This window comes from Rhinatrema bivittatum, chromosome 2 (genome assembly GCF_901001135.1).
Source record: "Rhinatrema bivittatum chromosome 2, aRhiBiv1.1, whole genome shotgun sequence".
Classification (NCBI taxonomy): domain Eukaryota; kingdom Metazoa; phylum Chordata; class Amphibia; order Gymnophiona; family Rhinatrematidae; genus Rhinatrema; species Rhinatrema bivittatum.
Window position 1 is genome coordinate 52,324,398 of NC_042616.1, and position 23,068 is coordinate 52,347,465.

General features: G+C 49.3%; 1 protein-coding gene across 1 annotated transcript in view; it reads right to left on the reverse strand.

Moving 5' to 3' along the window:
- Positions 1 to 10,062: 10,062 nt before the first annotated feature.
- Positions 10,063 to 23,068, reverse strand: part of LOC115083943 (GTPase IMAP family member 7-like) — a 34,993-nt gene continuing 21,987 nt past the window's right edge. Inside the window, exon 3 of the mRNA XM_029588094.1 lies at positions 10,063 to 12,699. Within this exon, the coding sequence (XP_029443954.1) occupies positions 11,750 to 12,699 (950 nt within the window). The 3' untranslated portion in view covers positions 10,063 to 11,749. The remainder of the gene's footprint in view (positions 12,700 to 23,068) is intronic.

Genomic DNA, 23,068 nt, shown 5'->3' on the forward strand with positions numbered 1-23,068 from the left:
ATTACTTTGGCAACCCTCCAATCTCCAGGTATCATAGGGGATTCTAAAGATAGTTTACAAATTACTAATAGTATGTCTGCAATTTCGTTTTTCAGTTCTTTCAACACTCTGGGATGTACACCATCTGGTCCAGATGATTTGGTACTCTTTAGTTTGTCAGTTTGCCCTAGTACATCTTTCTGGTTTACTGAGATTGTTTCAGTTCCTCTCAATCATCATCTTTAAATATTTCTAGCATGGGTATCTTCCTTATGTTTATTTATTTATTTATTTATTTATTTAAAAACTTTTCTATACCGTCGCTAAGTTATATACCATCGCAACGGTTATATCTTCCTCAGTTAAGATTGAAGCAAGAATTCATCTAGTCTCTAAGCTATGGCCTTGTCTTCCCTAAATGCCCCCTTTATCCCTTGATCTTCTAATTGTCCAATTGACTCCCTCTTTCTTTAAAGATTCTTTTTTTTTATTTATTTTTTATTGAAATTTTATACAAATACATAGTACAATAGTTCTCAGAATTATCAAACATCGTAATTAACAGAATAAATAAAGAGAAACTTTAGGGTTACCACCCTCTTAGGCAATTATGTCTATCATTATATGAAATTGAGAGACTAAAATGTTTATAAAGCAGTCACAATAAGAAGTCAATAAACTATATTAACATTAACAATATAGTTGACCCATGCATATTTATACTAATGCCAATCCCCTCTATTTAGGTGTGGTAGTCAAGCTATACCCTCAGTTGTTCAGGTTCTCTAAAAATATACTTAGAATTCTGAAACACAATAATACATTTACATGAAAAGCGGAGTGTAAATCTGGCACCTCTCAACATAACCTCTTCTCTCACAGAAATAAATTGTTTCCTCTTAATCTGTGTACTTTTTGTTATATCAGGAAATATTCTAATCTGATGTCCAAAGAAAGTTTGAGTTTGATTACGAAAGAAAGTTCTTGATACCAAGTCTCTTTCCGATGCAAAAGCAAATTGTACCAATAATGTGGCTCTATCTTCAACAAACATTTCATGAGACTTCTCAAGAACTGAAGTTAGGTTTACCGATGAATCTGATTTTTGATCATGATCATGATTTTTTTTCTCCCCTATATTGGGGTAAGTAATACATTTTTGCAGTAGCAGGAATTGCCGACTCAGGAATTTTAAGTATATTTATCATATAACTTTTAAACAACTCTTAATGTGATACCAGTCTAATCCTGGGAAAGTCAATACCCTCAAATTAGATCTTCTTAGCTGATTTTCAGTAATATGGGCACCCGTGACTACCCACTCGCCCCCCCTCCTTCACCCCTCAATAAAGACCCGCAGACATTATTTGGATGAAAATAGGCCGCAGCTTTTATTAACATAGAGGCCCGAGCCATCATTTGATACAATACAATATAACACGGTTTCAGCATCCAGCCCCCTTTACCATCCGCCGCCGTCCGGCAGGATAGTCCGTACCAGCCGTCCGGCTCGAAGATCCGGCCTCACACCCTAGTGTCTGACTCCCGCCACCTGCCTGCAAGGAGCCGAACCCGGGTGGGCTCCCGCCGCCAACTTGCAAGGAGCCGGGCCCCAAAGTCTCCCGGCCGCCTTGCCAGCAAGGAGCCCCCATCGCTGACAGCAGCCCCCCGCTGTCAACCTCCGTCCATTGCCAGCTGAAACCCCCATTGGTCTAAGTATAACACAACATTATGGCTCGGGCCAACCGCCATAGACACGGGCAACCTATGCCCGTGCCCCCCCCCAAAGATGCGGCCCCCGCTAATGCGGGAATAGTTCCTCCAGGACCTCCTGAATTGAATTCAGGAATAGGTCCATCCCCAAAAGGAGAGGTGAACCCCATCCTTCCCGAACAATCCCGTGGTCTGCCCCCAAGACCAGTCGTGCTTGATATGCCGGCCACCGAATCGGGCCAACCATCCCCCAATCTGTTGGTTGGCCTTCGACCGGCTCCTGCGCCAGATGACCCACTCGCCCTCCGCCGGCCGGACAATGATGTCCGACCAACACAACACCGTGGTCTGCAATAGGATAGATACAGTCATGAAGTCCTTACGGACTATACTAATGAAATGCTTTCCCGGCATTGTACCCCAATCATTGCCCCCCAAGTGGACCACTAGGGCCCGTGGCGGCCCCAACCGCTCACGGTCCCTGCGGACGCATGGGATCAATTCGTCCCAGCCCATGCCCCCGCCGCCCCCCAACCAGTACACTCGCACCCCCCTGCAAGTCAAGTCCAGGTTTGGCCCGTAAGGTCGTCCGCCAGGCGTGTCTGTAGGCCCCAGTGCACATATGAATGCCCCCACGATCCATACGGACTTCCCTTCGGCCGCCGCACCTGCAAGGAAACAAGCGTTAGTCTTTCACCAGGAACCCCCAGGCCCCGGGCGAATATACCCCCGGAACGCCTGCGACCCCCACCTCCCGATCCTCTGAATGACCCCCGCCGCCAGCCCGGCATCCGCTGCCGCAGTCGCCGCCCCGATCCGGAAGGAATGAGTCCCAAAATCCCTCGCATCCAATCCCACCGCCACCAAAGCCCGTCGCAAGATCATCCCGAATTGGTTAGCGAGGTAAGCGGCCCGCTGATCCCTGTGAACCAGGAACGCTGATGGGGAACACGGTCGCTCCAGGCAGTACCGGACCGCGTGGCCACCGGGCAAAGACCGCAACCCTGGGGACCGCTGTAAGTGCCACTACCAACCCCCTGCCCAACTGATCCGTCTTCGACCGCGGGATCCAAATCATCACGGACCTACCGGTGACCACACGTGACACGCCAGCAACCCCGGACTGTCCGCACTCCTAACCGAACGCGCCACCAATTCGCCAACCCAAAAGGCGCCGAAAAAAGCAAACACGAACGCCACTCGGAACAGCGATGTTTCATACGCCGACGAACACAACTCCGCCAACACATCCCACAGTCGCAACAAAACGTCATGCGTGATCGGTAATCGTCGGTCCCTAGGCCGCCCCGCCATGCGCAGCCATCCTGCAAGCATACGCCGCACCACGAAATGGCCCGAGGAGAAACCCCACCCGTGGGCCCGCATAAAAAATGAGAAGCCCGCCAACTGCCTCCCCACCGCCGCCCTAGAGCAGCCCTCACCCTTAGCCCACACCACGTACGACGCCAAAGCCGCGTCCGATACTGGGCCCCCCAACCACCCTCGTTCGGCAAAAAACGCCGCCACTGTCCTGGCGCCCCCAATGTAACCTGACCAAGTAGATGGGGCTAGCGAGGCCCGCAGCAAGTTCCATGCTTCAGGGCACCGAACTTCCATAGGGAAGGCGGTACAGGGCTCCACACAGGTTCCACCTCCGGCACCAGTTCTCGAAAACAACTCCCACTTGAAACGAGAAAGGGAGTCAGCCCACACTATTGTCAACCCCCGGCACGTGCCGGGCCCAAATAGTTACATTCATCAGCATACAACGTAAGATGAGTTCCCGCAACAATTCCGAGACCAGCAAGCACCGAGCCGCCCTTTTGTTAATGACCTCCACGACTCCCTGATTATCGCACCAGAACACCACCCGCGTGCCCCTCAACCGCTCCCCCCAGACATGCAGAGCCACCACGATCGGAAACAGTTCCAAGAACGTGATATTACTGGTGACCCCCGCCGTCACCCAGTCCTCCGGCCACCGCGCAGCCCACCAGGCCCCCTGCAAATACGCCCCGAAACCCACCGACCCCGCCGCGTCCGTCCACAACTCTAAGTCATGATTGGCCAGGGGGCTCGATTGCCATAGGGCTTCCCCGTTGAAGTCCTGCAGAAACATGTCCCAGAGCCGCAAATCTGCATGCATCGGCGCAGTGATCCGTATCCAATGGTGCCGTCTACGAACCCCCGCCATCGCGTGGGACAAGCGGCGTAGGAACGCTCGTCCCATCGGGACCACCCGGCACGCAAAGTTGAGGCTCCCGACTAAGGATTGTAATTCCACCAGGGTCAACTTGGGCCGCAAACGCGCTGCCGCCACCGCACTGCGCAGCCTCTCCACCTTGTCCCGGGGCAACCGCGACATCATATCCACCGAATCCAGCTCTATCCCCAGGAAGACCAGTTGGGTACGCGGCCCCTCCGTCTTCTCAGCGGACAATGGAACCCCGAACTCCGCCGCCACCTCCTGAAAACAACCCAGACTCTGCTGGCACGCTCCGGACGACGCTCGGCCCACGAAAAGGAAATCGTCCAGATAGTGCACAATATCCGCCGATCCAGACCGCTGCGCCACCACCCAGTGCAGGAAGGTGCTGAACGCTTCAAAATACGTGCACGCGATCGAGCAGCCCATGGGCATACACTTATCGTAATAGAACTCCTCCTCGAAACGGAAACCTAACAGCGGAAAGCTGTCCGGATGCACCGGCAACAGCCGAAATGCTGCCTCCACGTCCGCCTTGGCCATCAACGCCCCACGGCCACATCGCCGCACCACCTGCACCGCTGAGTCGAACGACGCGTACCTCACCGCGCACAAGTCCCGGGGGATCCCGTCATTCACCGACTGCCCCTCCGGATACGACAGATTGTGAATAAGACGAAATTTCCCCGCCTCCTTCTTCAGGATCACCGCCAGCGGGGAAAGCACTAAATTCGGAAACGGGGGAACCGCGAACGGGCCCGCAATCCGGCCCAACGCAAACCTCCCCCCGCAATTTGTCCCGCACCACCGTTACTAGGCGCCGCACCGAGGGGCAATTATCCCCCCCCCCCCCCCACGACACCCCCCCGTCCGACACGTGTATTCGGAACACCCTCCGTAAACCCCCCCCAACAACAGCTCCGCCATCTGCCCCCTCCGGATACCCCTGCAGCCAGGGCCGCATGGTCGATAACTTCGTACCGGCGTAGCGGCTAGGCTCGGGCACCACTACTTTGCCGGGGGCTTTGGCCACCGGGGCAGCTCCCGCGCCCCTCCGCCTGCCGCTTCCCACATCGCACAGCGGGGTGGATTCGCGCTACAGATGGAGCAGGCATGGCGAAACTTGCAATCGGGGAAAATGCAGGTGTTGCGATTATACCCGCCAACAGACGTCACTGCGCCCCGCCCCCGCCTTAACTGCTCCTCCCCGCGGGTGTCCCGCCTCGAAAAGGGCCGCGCCCCCCCCCCCCTGTCGCCCCCAAGCCCGGCGCCCCCAGTCCGGCCGCCCCCGTCGACACCTTGGCAGCCATTTGAGTTAACCATAGCCCCACATCCGTGGGAACCCCAGGACATGAACCGGTTTTCCTCCATGCGGTCGCGGAAACGCTCGTCGTAGTTTAACCACGACCAACCCTCGTACGTCCTACTTTGCCGCCAATATCGCGTCCGCGTAAGCCAATAAAGGCCCATACTGTGACGGGTCCCTGTGCCCCACTACGCTAGCCAGACGCAGGAACGCACGCATCAATTATGGATCGTGCGCGCCACCTTCTGTGGGCGCCCCCCACCCCCCTCGCTTTCTTGCGCCGCTTCTTCCCCTTTCGCCGCCCCCTGCGCCCCTCGAGCAGCTGGAAGATGTCAATAAAACTGGCGGCGCCGATCCCGCCGCCGCACTACCGCGGCACCACCTCCCAAAGTTTCCGTCAGGGCCACCAGCGCCGGGGACCCCCTGAGCCGCCGACCCCTTAACCGGCGCCGCCGGCGCCACCCCCGCCGATTCGGAAGAGGATAGATGAAGAGGACGAGGAGGAACGTAGACGACAAGGAGTCCGATGAACTCCCCCTGTCCCGTTTCCGCCGCCTCCGGCTTCTCCTCCTCCCGCCTCGCTTTTCTTTGGCCCCCCCCCCCCCACGCCGTCGCGTCTGCCTCCCGCACCCCGCGGCACCCCGGGCGGACTCCGACTCCCCGCCAACCCCCTACCACCCCGGGCCCAGGCCCCGCCGCCCCAGCCGACACCCCCGCTACCGGTCGCGGGAAGACGAGCAACTCCACCTGCCGCCATCAGATCACCCCGCACCGCCTCAGGCCGCCTCGGCGTCCCAGGCCGTCCGGCCTCCGACCGACCAGTCCCCGGCTCCACGTTCCGCCACGCCTCTTGCCTGGACGAGCCCGCCTCCTCAAGATCCTCCGCCGTCGCCGCCTCCTGCAACGACATCACAGCAAGCGACGGAGAAGGCACCCAGCCCGCCCCTTCAGCACCCGACCGCCGCCGGCACCCCCCCCGGCTCTCCCCCGTCACGCAGCCGAGAGGCCCAACCCCCACTGGATCCCCCCAAGCCCCCCAGGCTGCCTCCCCATGTACCTCCGGCCACCCCAAGCCCCCCCAAGTCCCCGTCGCCAACCCCCCTCCTACTCGGACCACTCCCCCCTCCACCGCCGCCCACTGGGCCCCCCTGCCGGCCTACCGCCTGCCCCCCCGCCCCCGGCCAACGGCTAACAAAGCTGGAATCCCGGGGTCCGGCCGCCCCGCCCCTCACCACCCCGGCTTGCCCCGGGACCCCCTCCCCCGACCAACCCCCCGCCCCCTGCCCACTGGCGGCTCCCCCCCGCCGGCCGCCCCCGGCTAGCAGGTAGCCCGGACCCATCCACCCTTTCAGGCCCCCCTGACTCGGTCCCCGACTCCGCGGCACGCCGTTGCCCCACAGCCCCCCCCACCTCAAACCCCACTGCCACCCGCGGCCTGCTCACCCCCTCACGCCGCACTTTCACCCACCCTGCTGCCACACTCTAGGGCCCGCACCGCCACCGGCGACGCCAGGGATCCCCATCCGCCCCGCCCCCCTTTCCCCGCCCCCGCCCTCGCTGGGACTTCGACCCTCGTCCTCGCCCCAGCCGCCCGGGCTCCTCCACAGACCGCAACTCTAGGCCCTTCCCGGCCTGCCGCCCCCGCTGCCCCCATGCTCCCCCAGACTCCCCCCGAGCCCGCCTGAGACCCCGAGACCCCCGCCGACGCAGCCTCCCAACTCACCCCGGCCATCATCGCCAGTCCCGTCGATAGACCGCCAGGCCGCTCCTGTCCACCTCCGATTCCGCGCTATCTTCAGCCTCCAGGCCCGGCAACCACGCCGCCTCCTCGGACCTCCGCGCCACTCGGGTCCTCCGCCTCACGCCCCCGGTCCGCCATTTGCGCCCCCCCGCCACCGCCGACACCACTGGACCCACGAACCGCCGCACCACCCGCTCCGCCGCCGCAGCCGACCCCAACCGAGAGCACTAGGGATCAACGAGGAAAACCCTTCCTCCCACCGCTCCGCCGACGCGCGAATCCCTCGCCCGTGCTTCGCGCCCTGCCTGCCCCACGTGACCCCCCCCCTTACGCGCCGCCCCGGGCCTCTCGTTGCTATCGCAACGCGCCCTAGGCAGCCAATCCCTCGGCCCCCTCCGGCGTCCTTCCTCCTCCCCCACTCCTTCACCGCGCGCTGACCCCCTCGCCTACACGCCCCGGCTCCCCCCCCCCCCCTCCCTTCCCTGGCTCGCGGTGGGCCCGGGGCCCACATTACCTTGCTCGGCTGGACACTGGGTCCGTCCGAGCTTCCATGTTCTCCATTTTATTCAACTGGACATTCTCAGATTTAACTAGATTGCATTGTATCTTCTCCACCTCCACTATTTTCTGATCAAGACCTTTCATTGATGTTCCATATTCCCTATTTTATTTTCCAGATTTTGAGTTTTATACATACTTTCCTTCACCAAGATTGTCAATGAACTAATTGATTTTTCAATAGAAGATAAGACTTTCCATATTTCTTCTAATGTGATTTTTGGCGGCTTTAACAATGGCAGATTACATACTATTTGTACATCACAGTCTCCCTTTCCTACCTCCACGGGTTCGCCTCTTTCGCCAGCTCGATGCTGTGCCTTCATGTTTAGGCCCCTGGAGCCCCATAATCCTGGGCTCTCCGAAGGCGGCGATATTTCACCGACTCTTCTCTGGGTGCCTATCTCCAACGAAGCCGTTTGTCTCTCCAGCAGAGCAGCTGTTAGCTTCTCGGACTCCTCAAGGTTTCCAAGCGGTGGCTCAGGGGTTATTGGCGCGCCGGGGCTGAGTGATGTCTCATCGGCCAAGGGGCTCAGCGTCTGCTCTCCGCTGAAACCACCAGCGGCTCCTCCCTCCAGCAACGGTTGCATGAGCCCAACGAACATTTCTTCAATCCGTGGCTGCCTTGCTTCTAGAAGCGGCGTCGAGGTAACATCTTTTATTTTTGCCTTTCGCTTTGTGTGTGGCATCTTCTGCAGCGATGCGGCGCTTGAGAACGTTGAAAGTATCAAGAAATAAGACAAATTCAAAGCAAAACGCCATGGATGCTCAGACGTTCGTGTGCTCACTATATGGCGGCCATTTTGGTGTTGTTTAAAGATTCTGATAGTGTTAATCTAAGGAACTGTAATATCTTATTACTGGGAGGTGGGTGAACTGCAGATAAGATGTGGTGACTGGAATTTGCAGAAGTTAAGGGAACAACACCCAACAGCTCAGAGGGGCAAACCCTTCAGCCAGCACTGCTGTAATTACCTCTAATACCTTTTGAGAGTCTGAATTTTGCAGATATATATCTAGATTATTTAGAATTGTATTAATAACCTATTAATTAGCTTATTAATAAGTTTGTGTCAAATGCAAGATTTGACATTTAACAAGCACTAAGTCTGTGTTAATGCATGTTATTGGCAACACTTGTGTATTTGCCAATGGCCCAACTCACAAATGCATTGATGAATTATATAACATGTAAATATATGCAAAGTAGCTCATGAATATTAAAATTGCCCAGCATTGGTCACAAGTTAACAGTGTAGTTAACTTTCCTCCTGAAAGAACTCACAGATTAATGCATCTGCCAGTATTCTTGGGGCCCTCTGAAAAGCATAAAGGGACATGTATCTCTGAGTTCATCCCCTGTTGCCTACATTCAAGTTGAAAACCAGCTACCTGTGCCCACCAGCAATGTAAGTTGGTAGCTCCACCCCATTACAAAGCCTGCCCCCCCCCCCCCCCCCACCTCAACTTGTAAAATATCTGCCTCCAGGCCTTCCCAAACCCCTTCCATAGACTCTTTTTATTCCAGTTCAGTCTGAAGTCTTAAGGGGCATGGGTGATGCCCGATCACTCCTACCCCACCGCACCATTTTAAATTTTGGCACTGGCAAGGCAGGAGCATTTGGGATGGGAAATGGGGTATGTGATTTCAGAGGTATACATTTACTCTGTTGGGGGTACTCTGGGAGGGCTAGGGGTTTTTCTTACCAGAGTGGATGAGGGGTGTGCTCATAAGGGACAGCTGTCCTTACATCGTAACTATTCCTGTAGAGAGCTCTAGTGAGGCTCTACTAAAGGCGCATACCATTTAATTAAGTGGGTAGAGGAAGGAATTAGATTTGGTTAGGTTATAGCTCCCCCTTGAAGTACTTGCTCATTAAGTACTTGCCCATAAATAACCAAGGTACTATTTTGTAAGTGTGGATTTTGAGTTGCCTTTTCTAGAGGTAGCATGCTAACATGCTTACTTCTCCCTTTTCTTTTGTGTTTGAGACAGAAACTTGGGTATGGCATAGAAGTAAAGGTGTCTTGCTTCCCATTTTGAAGAATCCATTTTTAACCCTTGTGTTTGGAGGAAGAGATTCTACCATCCTTCCCTCATTTTGGGTTACTTTTTGGAACTGGGTTATTTTTACCATCTGCCGGACTTTCCAGGGGCCCCAGGACTCAATGCTACCATCTAGATGAAGTAGGAAACTCTCATATTGAGAGACCCATTGACCTATGAAGGTCACTAAAGGAATTAATCTTCAATCATTCCTGGGAGGAGGGGAAGTTGGACTTCAGAGAAGACCAGTGGCACCCGTCCAGTGTTACTCACTATGCTATCATCTGGATAGTGAAGAGAGGAGTGGAGAGATACCCTTCTGTATCAGTAAGGACTTTGATGAGTTTGGACTAAGAAGTAAGGAGTAACGTCTATTGATCTGGACAAAGGTATGCTTTCTGCAATATTAAATTTTGTTATTTACATAGTAATATAGCAACAATGGCAGAAAAAGACCAAATGGTTCATCCAGCCTGCCCAGCAAATTTCATATGGTAGTAATTGCCACTCCGTGCTGGTTACTCCCAAGCCTTATGTTAAAGATAGTAATATTTGCAATCAGACATGCTGCTTGAACATGCTTTGCTTTTGGTCTTGGCTGTAGAAGCAGTTCTGTGCTTTTTCCTTGATGTCTGCATTTCAGTACCCCAGATCATAAAAGTCCAGGCATTGGCCCAGCATTGGCAGTCATCTGAAACCTATTCCCTTTTCCCCCATCATTGAAGGGGAGGGTGAAGTCACAATTGCACTAAAAATATCAAGGCTAATCAGTTAATGGTAGTAATCCCCAGGCCTTCTGATTAAGGGTAGTAAGTTATGGTATTAATCCCCAGGCCTTCTGATTAAGGGTAGTAACTAATGGTAGTAATCCCCAGGCCTTCTTATTAAGGCTAGTAACTAATGGTTGTAATCCCCAGGCCTTCTGATTAAGGGTAGTAACTAATGGTAGTAATCCCCAGGCCTTCTGATTAAGGGTAGCAACTAATGGTAGTAATCCCAGCCTTCTGATTAAGGGTAGTAACTAATGGTAGTAATCCCCAGGCCTTCTTATTAAGGCTAGTAACTAATGGTTGTAATCCCCAGGCCTTCTGATTAAGGGAAGTAACTAATGGTAGTAATCCCCAGGCCTTCTGATTAAGGATAGCAACTAATGGTAGTAATCCCCAGGCCTTCTGATTAAGGGTAGTAACTAATGGTAGTAATACCCAGGCCTTCTGATTAAGGGTAGCAACTATCGGTAGTAATCCCCAGGCCTTCTGATTAAGGGTAGCAACTAATGGTAGTAATCCCCAGGCCTTCTGACTAAGGGTAGTAACTAAAGGTAGTAATTCCCAGGCCTTCTGATTAAGGGTAGTAACTAAAGGTAGTAATCCCCAGGCCTTCTGATTAAGGGTAGTAACTAATGGTAGTAATCCCCAGGCATTCTGATTAAGGGTAGTAACTGCGCTCCATTCAGGTTACCCCCATGCACCATTTGAATTGGATTAGAGAAACCTGAATTCTAAAATGTGGGAGGAAGCTTCTAAACTACCCTTTCCATTAGCAAGGATCAGAAATGAATTAAAAGAGGCACAATGAAGTAAAATAATCCTATTTCACCAAATCTGGGAGGCTGCTCCAAAACTATCCTTGCAATTGGAAAGGAATGTGGAAATAAAAGAAAAGATGCACAATGGAAGAAAGATGCCTTAAGAGATACAAAGTGATAGATTTATTGAAAAGTCAAATATGTAAATGGATTGGATGCCACAAGGAGTTGTAAATAGTCATTTTCCCTATTTCATCTACAATTATCAGTAAAAAAGTTAAGCTGGAAACCACTTACAGTTTCCAGTGTGATTATTACTACTGTATGCAAAGACTGTCTTTACAATGCTCAGGACTTAGAAGAGAAATCTTTGCCACCCAACAGGGAATCTTGGAAGTCAGAGAGGGACTTAAGAACTATATGGAATAGTTGGATGTTTTAAGCCTTTGAAAATAAAGGTGACCCTGGGGCTCCATAGGGAGCCAGTAGCCCCGGTGTTACACTAATAACCAGAGTCATATCACAGCAGGAAAAGGAAGAACCTCAAGAACCTATCCACTTCCTAATTTTGGCTGTGAACCATTTCATGATTTTCCATAAGGCTCCTTTAGTAATAATCTCTGTATCTCCCCTGATTTGTTCACTTTTAGCCTCATATGCTTTCCATTGTTTTACAGAATTTTGCAGACTTTCTCGTTCTGCTTCTCTGACTCTCTTTGCTGTTGAAGGACTGCTTCCATTGTCTTCTGGTACTGATTTACTGTGGAGTTTAGTTCTGTCATCTTTTCTTCAGTTTGTCTTTGATGACGTTCATCCTTTGCCTTGTCTTGTTCATATTTCTCCAGCTCTTTCCTAAATTTCTCTCTTTCGGCTTTCATTTCTTCATCAAACTGTTGTTGCAGTTTTAGCTTCTCTCGTTCATGCTTCTCATTATATTTTATTAGTAGCTCTGCCTCTTTCTTTTTAAACATCTCCTTGGCTTGGATGAATATTTCGCTGGTACAACAGGTGCCATCATTCTCTTCCACCATTCTGTCGATCATTGCAGTCAGCTCAGAGACCTGATCCTCCTTATCCTCTTTGGATGCCCTGTTATTGAAAGCATAGTATCGGCTTCCACACATTTCTATCACCTCCCGCAGATGCCTGTCTATTACATTTGTTACATAATTTTCTAGTCTTATCTCTTCATATTCCAAATCATCCCTGTGAGTGAATAAGACAATCACATACTTCATCACTTGCTTTCCAAAAATGTCTACTAGTATCTCCACTGTTTTCCTGTCTTCCTCAGTGTACCTGCCTAGGCATAGCACCATGAGAATTGCATGGGGACCTGGGGAGGAGACTGTTACACACTGACCAATTTCTTTGGCTACCGTTTCTGGCATTGGATGGATGTCAGAAAGGCCTGGGGTATCAATAAGTACAATGTCTCTCCCATTCCTCATCACCTTCTGTTTACTGCACACTTTAGTCACTGATTCTTCTGTGATGCTGGATTCAAATTTCTTCTCACCAAGGATGGTGTTCCCAGTTGCACTTTTCCCAGTTCCAGCCTTACCCACCAGGATTATTCTCAGCTCTGATTTTCCAGGACATTGGTCTTCATTTCTTGGAACTAATGAGAAAAAAACATTATAAATTAAGGTCATCGTAAGGTACAGGACACTATTTCATGTATCTATTTGTGGTCTGCACCTCCAGCCTACTCAGCATATCTTTAAGTTCTCCATCCTTATACAATACAATGCGGTACTAGAAGCCATATTGATCCTCAAGAAAACTGGATTCCATGTGTTCCACCACGAATTAATTTGTTGCACTACTTCTGAGTCCTGTATCTTGAACCCTTGTTCTAGAACTTCTTTCCCAGCAGTCACTGCTTGCTTCTTTACCATTTCTTCACAGAAAGGGTCTATAGATACACCTCTAAGTAGAATCAGTACAGGAAAAAATAGTAACAAAATTCAAGAAAGCACATTCTAGATTAATGATGTATGTTTATGCTGTATTATAAATTATATTTTAGTACTGTTTTATTTATATGTTGTATTTTGATTGTTATATTTGCTTGATGTAAACTGCCTTGGGCTGAACTTTGTTCTAGAAAGATGGTATAAGTTTATAACACACCAGAAATGCAGAGTAAATAGCACACACATACACATAAATATGAATCCCAAAATAATGTGTGGCATTACAAAATAAACTGTTCAATACATATATTGATTGCTTTATTTGTTTGAAGGCCAACAGGAAAGAACACTTGTTTGAACAATATACTCTTTGGGGCGGATTTTCAGAGCCCTGCTCGCCTAAATCCGCCTAAATCTGGGCGGATTTAGGCAAGCAGGGCCCTGCGCGCCGGTGTGCCTATGTTCAATAGGCCTACCGGCGCGCGCAGACCCCGGGACTCGCGTAAGTCCCGGGGTTTGGCGAGGGGGGCGTGTCGGGGGTGGGCCCGGTCGGCGCGGCGTTTTGGGGGCATGTCGGCAGCGTTTTGGGGGCGGGCCTGGGGGCGTGGTTACGGCTTGGGGCGGTCCGGGGGCGTGGCTGCGCCCTCCGTACCCGCCCCCAGGTCGCGTCCCGGCGCGGGGATTTACGTCTCCCTCCGGGAGGCGTAAATCCCCCGACAAAGGTAAGGGGGGGTTTAGACAGGGCCAGGCGGGTGGGTTAGGGAGGGGAAGGGAGGGGAAGGTGAGGGGAGGGCAAAAGAAAGTTCCCTCCGAGGCCGCTCCGATTTCGGAGCGGCCTCGGAGGGAATGGGGGTAGGCTGCGCGGCTCGGCGTGCGCCAGCTGTACAGAATCGATAGCCTTGCGCGCGCCGATCCAGGATTTTAGCGGCTACGCGCGTATCTACTAAAATCCCGCGAACTTTTGCTTGCGCCTGATGCGCCAGAAAAAGTACGCCAATTCGCGCGGTTTGAAAATCTACCCCTTATTCTGAAAAGGTAGAAAAACCCCAACTCGGCCGTGTTTCGCACCAAGACTGCGTCAGCGGGATGGCGAGAATTCACATCAAGTCAAGATAAAGAGCATTTCCCTGCCCATCACAGGTTGTAGGCAGCGTTATGAAGGAAGCTACCAACAAAGAGGGACCACGAGGGGTGAGAGATTAATATCATTTCAGTACAGAGTTTCAAAAGTGGCTTAATGCTGCAGAAACTAGCACAGCAGTATATGAAATCTCAAGGACGAGGAAGCTTGTCAGGATACAATGTAGTTTGCTTTGAGCCGGTCCATCAGCAAATTCTCTTTCCACAAAGTGAGTCAGGAATTTTTATTTTTAAGGAGTGAGCACCGGCAGCATTTCCTGCAGCAGTACTTTAGGCACAATTCATTGTTAGTGGTCTGCATTTTTTGTTTCATGTAAACCGGTACGATGTGCAAACGGCTATCGGTATATAAAAATGTTAAAATAAATAAATTCAGAGTATTGCTGTGTCGGGTGTTTCTTGTTGCGCCAGAGGTGGACCCCCTGGCCTGGGGCAGGAATGGTGTGGCCCTCTGGGGGGTCCCAGAGGGCGCCTGCAGCCAGGAGGCGGAGCACACAAGGGGACAGAGGCCAGCTGGAGTTTCACCAGTAACGATCCGGGGGCTCCGCGGGGCCTGGACTTAGGTGGGCCTCTGGGAGTTCCCCGGCAGGACCCCCTCCTTCCCCTTCATCAGTCTCAAAATCCTCCTCATTCAGTGTACCCGAGGCCCCCCCCCCCGGGCATCATCGGGTCATCAGGTCTCATGTCCTCGGGAAACAACTGAGGAGGGAGATCCCCCTCCCCCTGCTGCTCTCTCCTCAGCCACTTCCATTTAATGGCCATTTTGGAAGGCATCCAAAATGGCCACCATTCCTGTGCTGAGAGGGAACGGATTGGCCCGAGAATCTGCAGTACCCTGTGCCTGCACGGCTGACCGCAGCAGAACAGAAGCCGCTGCCACGCTCTTGGAGGCTCCCTCCCCACCGGGGAGGCAACGAGGGCAGGGATCGGAAGACGTGCAGATCAGGAGACGCGTGCCGCACAGAGAGCAGCGACTTGAACGCGGCATGGCCGTCCCGCGCTGAAATCCAGGGGGGGGGGGGGGGGAGAGAGAAAGGAGACAGCGACCACCCACAAAATTTCTCCTTGCTGCGCGTGCGAACCTTCATGAGGGCCGGGCCTCCCCCCACCCCACAGTTCATCCCTTGCTGCCCGCTGCAAAACTGCAAAGTTTTTTTTTTTAAACACAAAAGGTTCTAAAGAAAGGAATACTTCCCTAATATCAAGGCAGCAGCTGCAGGCTGAAGGGGAGGGAGCCGGTCCCCCAGCTATCACCCCCAGCACCAAAGGAGCAACTTTTGGGGTCCCCAATCCCTGCTCGCTCTACACTTACAACCAGGGGGGATGGTCCCAGCAGGACCTAAACAACCCCCTGGGAGGCTAGACCTAAGAATCTTCTCTTTGCCTTTTATTTATTTTATTTTTTTTTAAAGCTGGGTACAGAATCGCAGGTTTTGCACCACCTCTATCTTCTGGAGACAGAGAAATACTGAAGAGAAGCAGGTGACACACCAGACTAAGAAGGGGTGCTCTCAAAGTTTTTCTCTGTCTCCATCTGCTGGAAGGGAGGCAAAACCCAGGAGTCTGGACTGATCTGGGTATGTACAGGGAAATTCCAGCAAAAATCCCATAAAAAAGATACTTGCAACCCATTTGGTATTAGGCCTATTGTAAAGTGTGTTAGGTGTGAGCTTGGCCCTCAGAAAGCTATGAATAAACTGAATTACAAATTACAATACAGTAAACCTCCCATACAAAAATAGCACTAACTGCGAGAGCTCAAATAGAATCAACTCTACCCATGAAAAGCAACACTGAAAATATTACATCAGGCCCTAAAACATGAATACAGAACAATCCAGGAATATAAGAACATAAGAAGTTGGCTGTGACTGCATGTGGCTGAGAGGGAGCACCCGGTGAGCTCCGACATTTCCTTTGAACTTTTTGCCTGCTAGCCCCGACATCATCGGGAGGGGCCGAGGAGACGCCATAAGAGTGGCGTCAGGGAGGTACCTATTTGCTGTGACTGCATGTGGCTGAGAGGGAGCACCCGGTGAGCTCCGACATTTCCTTTGAACTTTTTGCCTGCTAGCCCCGACTTCATCGGGAGGGGCTGAGGAGACGCCATAAGAGCAGCGTGCTCTAGGTGCGCCACCGCCACTGGCAAGCCACCAAAGCCGCGCACGCCTAAGGGGCACGCAGCTTTGCTCGGCTTAGCTCGGTTAGTGAGGTTCGAGGGGAAACTCTGCTGCAGAAGTCGCCGCCACAGAGGCAAGTAACACTGCATTGTTAGCGGGAACAAACTGCTTGCTGAATTAATTATTAATTATATTTCTGATAAGATGCCATCAAAACGGAAGGGGAAAATAAGGATGTTCCCCTCAATGCCCCCTCCGTCTCCTATTCAACAAGAAATTTTTCGTTTTTTGACTGCGCCTGCATCAATCCCAGCAGCCAAGGATACTGCTGATTCAGGCCCTTTGGGAGAACGGTCTGAGTCTCTAGAGGAGGCATCGCTGAGCCCCAATCTAGATATACCACCAATATACAGGGCGGCTGAAGGCTTCTTGGGAGGTTCACCAGAGGAACTCAATTTAATTGAGTCAAGAACCCCGATTAGAATCATCAGAGGTGGAGATGGAAAAATGGCTGAGGAAGGAGAACAAGCCTCAGGGGGCGACCACATAGAAACTCTAAAGCGCCCTGCGGTGGTTACATTGGAACTGTTATGGGATATGATGGCTAAAATGTCCTTGGATATAAAAGGGTTAGAGAAAAAGGTGGACATTGTGACAGGGAAAAGTCAGCAGGATATAATAGAAATTCGAGATTATGTTAAAAACTCTGAAGTAAGAATAAAGATTTTAGAGGATAAGGAAAAAAAGAATTTAGAATTTCATTCAATAGTAGCAAAAGACAGACTCTTTGTCCAGACGACTTGAAATATTTGAAAATAACAATAAGCGTTTGAATCTGCACCTGCTCAACTTCCCTAGTACCAGCAGGTACTAATGGAAACGCTAAAGAAATTTCTGGTGGAAGTATTGAGTTTTTCTGAAAACGATTTACCGATAATTAGCTATTGCTATTTTCTCCCAAAGAGAAATCCAAATTTGAATACAGAAGAGATGCCTTTTCAAGGCAACCTCACAAATTTCCTCGAAAGTACTAACAATCAGATAATTGATAGGGGTTTACTAGTGGTTTCTTTTTCAAATTTACTTGATCTTAACAAAGTTATGAAACAATATTTTGGTAAAAACCCTATCACTTTTCATGAAAGTTTGGTAAAAAAAATTTCCATATTTATCCATTACTACACAAGTTAGAAGAAGAGAGTTTCTGGTTTATAGACAGGACATGTTATCAATGGGATTTACATTTACCCTGCGATATCCCTGTAAATGTGTTAATAAGAAACAACAGGATATTTATATATTCCACCTGACCACCTAAAAACATTTGTTGAACAAAAAAGATTAGCTGTGTTACCATCACAGACCAGTGAAATATAAATAAATGCAGGATTACAATGCTTGAATTTAGATAAAACTGATTTCTGTTTGTCTCTCCCTTAATTTGCTATGTCTCTGGTAATTTTAGATGTTGAGTGAAATGATTTCTTTTGATTATATCATAATTAGACCAATAATTGTTATTGAAAGATTGAAATTTTGATTTTGAAATGTTAATAACTATGGTGTAATTATATACGTATTTACTTGTCTAATTTGAAAAATCAATAAAAATATAAATTACAAAAAAAAAAGAACATAAGAAGTTGCCATATTGGATCAGACCAAGCGTCCAAGAAGTTCAGCAGTGGCCAATCCAGGATACAAGTACCTGTTAAGTAGCCAATCATTAAATAGATCCCATGCTGGTAATAAGCAGTGGCTATTCCCTAAGTCAACTTGACTAATAGCAGTTTATGGACTTCTCCTCCAGAACATGTCCAAACCATTTTTAAACTTAGACAACTGCCATACCCACATCCTCTGGCAATGAATTCCAGAGCTTAATTGTGTGCTGAGTGAAAAAGAATTTTCTACAATTTGTTTTAATTATGCTACTTGCTAACTTCACAGAATGCCCCCCTAGTCCTCTGACAGAGTAAACACCCGATTCATATTTACCCGTTCTAGTCCTCTCATGATTTTGTAGACCTCCATTACTTCCCCCCTTAGCCATCTCATCTTCAAACTGAACAACCCTAACCTCTTTAGCATTTCCTGATAGGGGAACTGTTCCATCCTCCTTATCATTTTGGTTGTCCTTCTCTGTACTTTCTCCAGTGCAATTATATCTTCTTTGAGATGCAGCAACCAGAACTGAACACAGTACTCAAGGTGCGGTCTCACAGTGGTGCGATATAGAGGCATTATGACATTCTCTGTTTTATTTACCATTCCCTTCCTAATAATTCCTAACATTCTGTTTGCTTTTTTGATCACTACAGCACCTACATCTGTTTCCTGAGTAGTAACTCCTAACATGAAACCCAAAATTGTGTAATTACACCATGAGTTATTTTTCCCTATATGCATTACCTTGCACATGTCCACATTAAATTTATCTGCCATTTGGATGCCCAGTCACGCAGTCTCACAAGTAACTCCTGCAATTTATAACAATCCGCTTGTGATTTAACTACCCTGAATAATTTTGTGCCATCTGCAAATTTGATCATTTCACTCATCGTTCCCCTTTCTACACAGAGGGGCGGATTTTAAAAGCCCTGCTCGCGTAAATCCGCCCGGATTTACACGAGCAGAGACTTGTGCGCCGGCGCACCTATTTTCCATAGGCCGCCGGCGCGTGCAGAGCCCCGGGACGCGCGTAGGTCCCGGGGTTTTTGGAAGGGGGGTGTCGGGGGCGTGTTGGGGGCGGGGCCGAACGACGCGGCGTTTTGGGGGCAGGATGCGGCGTTTTGGGGGCGGGGCCGGGGGCGTGGTTTCGGGCCGGGGCGTTCCGGGGGCATAGCCGCGCCCTCCGGAACCGCCCCCGGGTCGGGTCTCGGCGCACCAGCAGCCCGCTGGCGCGCGTGGATTTACGTCTCCCTCCGGGAGGCGTAAATCCATGGATAAAGGTAGGGGGGGGTTTAGATAGGGCCGGGGGGGGGTGGGTTAGGTAGGGGAAGGGAGGGGATGGTGAGGGGAGGGCGAAAGAGTGTTCCCTCCGAGGCCGCTCCGATTTCGGAGCGGCCTCGGAGGGAACGGAGGCAGGCTGCGCGGCTCGGTGCGCACCGGCTGCCCAAAATTGGCAGCCTTGCACGCGCCGATCCAGGATTTTAGAGGATACACGCGGCTATGCGCGTATCTTATAAAATCCAGCGTACTTTTGTTTGTACCTGCTGCGCAAACAAAAGTACGCGATCACGCCTTTTTTTTTAAATCTACCCCAGAAAGTATATGCTAGCAGAATACTTCACCTCAGTTACTCATACAGAACATAGACAGATCCTCTCCAAATACAGAATATGGAGGTCATAAACTATAAATAGAAACATGCAGACAAAACTGAACTGGAAACCACATCAAAGCCAAACAAGCAATACAACAATGGAAAAAGAAAAACATCACCATTCTTTATAAAACATAGAACAATAAAAACACAAAATATAAATTATAATACTAAAACCATACTAATAAAAATTGAAAAAGTTTTAAAATTTTTCCTAATACCTATAAAATATTTTTTAAAAGCAGACACATGAAATATCATGCAATAATTAAAAAGAATAAAAGATTTTAAAAAATGATCCTGCTCTCCATACCTAGGAACTGTTGATTCCAGTCACCCTGAGATTGTTGTGATTAGTCAGAGGTGGTGACCTGCACAAACTTTCTTCACTATTTCGTATTCAGATACTCTGTAACACACATGTTCATTCTTATACACACTCTCTCATATGCTCACTCACAAAAGGTCCCTGACACTCACACATGCTGACTCACTGACTTTTTCACACACATACACTCACTGCTCGCACATATGCTCTCACGCCCATACACATACATGCTCACCGACTTTCACATATGCTCTCTCTCTCTCATACTCACATACTGACTCATGCTCTCTCTCATCCTCACACACACACTCACTTGTTCACTGACACTCACATACTGTCATGCTCACATTTGCACATGCCCATTGACTCATGCATTCTCACAGCACTCACTGACACACACACACACTTACTCTCAGTCAAAAACACACATTCATTAACTCGGGTGCATTCTCTCTCTCTTTTCTCCTCTGAATAAATAAAAAAAAAATTAGTTTATATTTACATTGGTGGTCAGGGGGACCCAGGCAGGGCCCCAAGATTAGGATTTGGACGGGCTGCCTGTTGCTGCTTCATTCCCCCAATTGGTTTGGGAAGGGGTGGCTTGGAAGATCCCAATGAAAATGTTTGTTTTTCAACTACTTTTATGGCCCAGCGGCTGAGAGCAGGGTTGGCCTGCTCACTGCCTCCCGTCGGCTGCCAGCAGAAGCCACGTGAGGGAAGGAGCCAGGAGTGCAGCAATGGTGGAAAAGAGGTGCCTGGGCAGAGCAGCAGCAACAGGTGCATGAAGCCCACCACTGCTGTTACTGCTGCCACCTCTGCTGTACCAGTAAAAAAAAAAAAGCAGAGTGAGTGCAGAGTCTCCCGGGATCCTCCTGCTCTGTAATAAAAGATTACTCCTGGGGGAATTCTGCAGAAAAAAAAAGTAAAATTCTGCGCACAAAAACTTAAAAATTTGCAAAATTCTGCATACTTTATATTGGTCAAAATAGCACAATATACATGACAGTCTTTAAGTAATTACATTTTAAATTTAATAGGGAAAAAAGTTATTACTTAAAGATACAGAATTTTAAATATTTTGAGCAGAATTTCCTTAGAAATTAACTGTAAGAGAGTGTCCCTTCCACTCGCTCTCCCTACTCCTCTGGCCACTTTGCCCTCTCAGGCCCCAACTCCTCCACCTGCCAGTATCTCCCCCCTCCACATCTAGGCTCAACCCCTTCCACTCTTATCTCCACTCCCAAACTTTGATCCCGCTCTCAGTACTGCCCCTCACACAGCCTCCCTCTGTCCCTCTCTCTCTCTCTGTCACACACAGGCTCCCTTTCTCTAGTACATGTACATACCCCCCTCATACAGGCTCCCTCACTCTCTCTCACACACACACACACCCTCATACAGGCTCCCTCACTCTCTCGCACATACATATCCCCTCATACAGGGTCCCTCTCTTTCTCTCACACACACATATCCCTTATATAGGGTCCCCCTCTCTCTTGCATATGTAACCCTTGAAGTTCAATTTTCTTTATGACTTCTTGTGTCTGAAACCTGCACTTTGATTCCCAACCCAGTATCAGAAATGAATCCACACGCTCTTTAGTGAGTAACAGTTTTATCTTTACTGGAATGAATGACTGAAATAAATCTGTTCACTTCCTAAGCATCTGCATTTGTCATATAAACACATGTATATAGTACAAGAGAAAACTCAACTTTGTCATAAACTCATGTTAAGTATTTCAACCAGAATCAGCATGTGATATAGCACCCGACCTTAAGCAGTCTCTGAACAAGCAAAGTCCCAGATTGTATCCTACTGTGTGTCCATTTGAATATAGAACTGAAGAGGGCGTCAGTACTGCTGCTCCAACTGCCAAATCCACAATACAGCAGCCTCTATCCGAAAGAAGAGCTTCAAATCCTGACAGGGCACAGTTCAACTACTCCCAAGTCGTCCACAGCAGGGTTCCAGAAAAGAGAACCTTAATCAGTACAGATAATATTTATTAATTCAGAGCAGGGCAGGAACTCTGTTCAAGCTGAGCAGTGATCTGTTTGCACATGCTCAGACAATCCAATTTTTATAAATCTCTTTAGGTAAAGTAAAAACAACTTCAATACATCTCAAAACAATGTTAACTAACATAAATACATTACCCATGAATACAATTATAGAGGGCTGCTCACCTTAATCAGTACAGATAATATTTATTAATTCAGAGCAGGGCAGGAACTCTGTTCAAGCTGAGCAGTGATCTGTTTGCACATGCTCAGACAATCCAATTTTGAATCTCCTTTCCCCCCCCAGCTCTTAAAGAGACAGCACTCTATTGTCAGTCTTTTCATGTCACAATGATGATTCAACATTTCTCTGCCCTAGTTCCTAGAGGTATGTTACATGGTCCCCTCCTAAAACCTGACGTCCCCGGCAGGTATTTATGTCCACAGCTTATATATTAACTCTGTTTGTTTGCTCAATATCTCTTGCATCATACTATTTAGTTGCTGCATGGATATACACGTCTCCAATGGATTCCTTGAATATGACTGTCTCAATATGTTGTGGCTGTGCAACCCCTTGGGCAATTGCACTTCAAAGTCATCGAATCTACTAGGCAGTCTCCTTGGTCTCTGCGATCTTTGAGGTAACGGTAGAAGTCCTATTTTGGTCATTGATTCATCAAGAGTTTTCCTCTTCCCCGAGGAGGATGCACTCTGTTCTTCATTGACTGAGCTGTTCAAATCGCATGAATTGTTATGATTTACTGGTATACTAACTTCCACAGGATCCTCTTCCCATGACTCTGGATGAAACTCCTCCGCATTAGGATTTAATGTTCCATTTGACTGAATTTCACCAGTAATTGGACTCTCTTCCAGTTCAGCTGGATCTGAACTTCCGCTCTCCATGATAGAGCCATCCATACTATCCTCAGCGTCCTCCTTCTGCTTTTTCATCAATTGCTTGGTACTATTGAATGGTTCACAGTGAATATCAGCCTCTTCTCTTCCAGAAATAAATCCACAGGGGTGCAGTAGATCCCTGTGTAACGTCCTTTCGGGTCCATCCCCTGTTTCTGGCTTCACCACATAGACTGGTATACCTTCAATTTGTTTTACCACAATATACACTGAAGACTCCCACCGATCAGCCA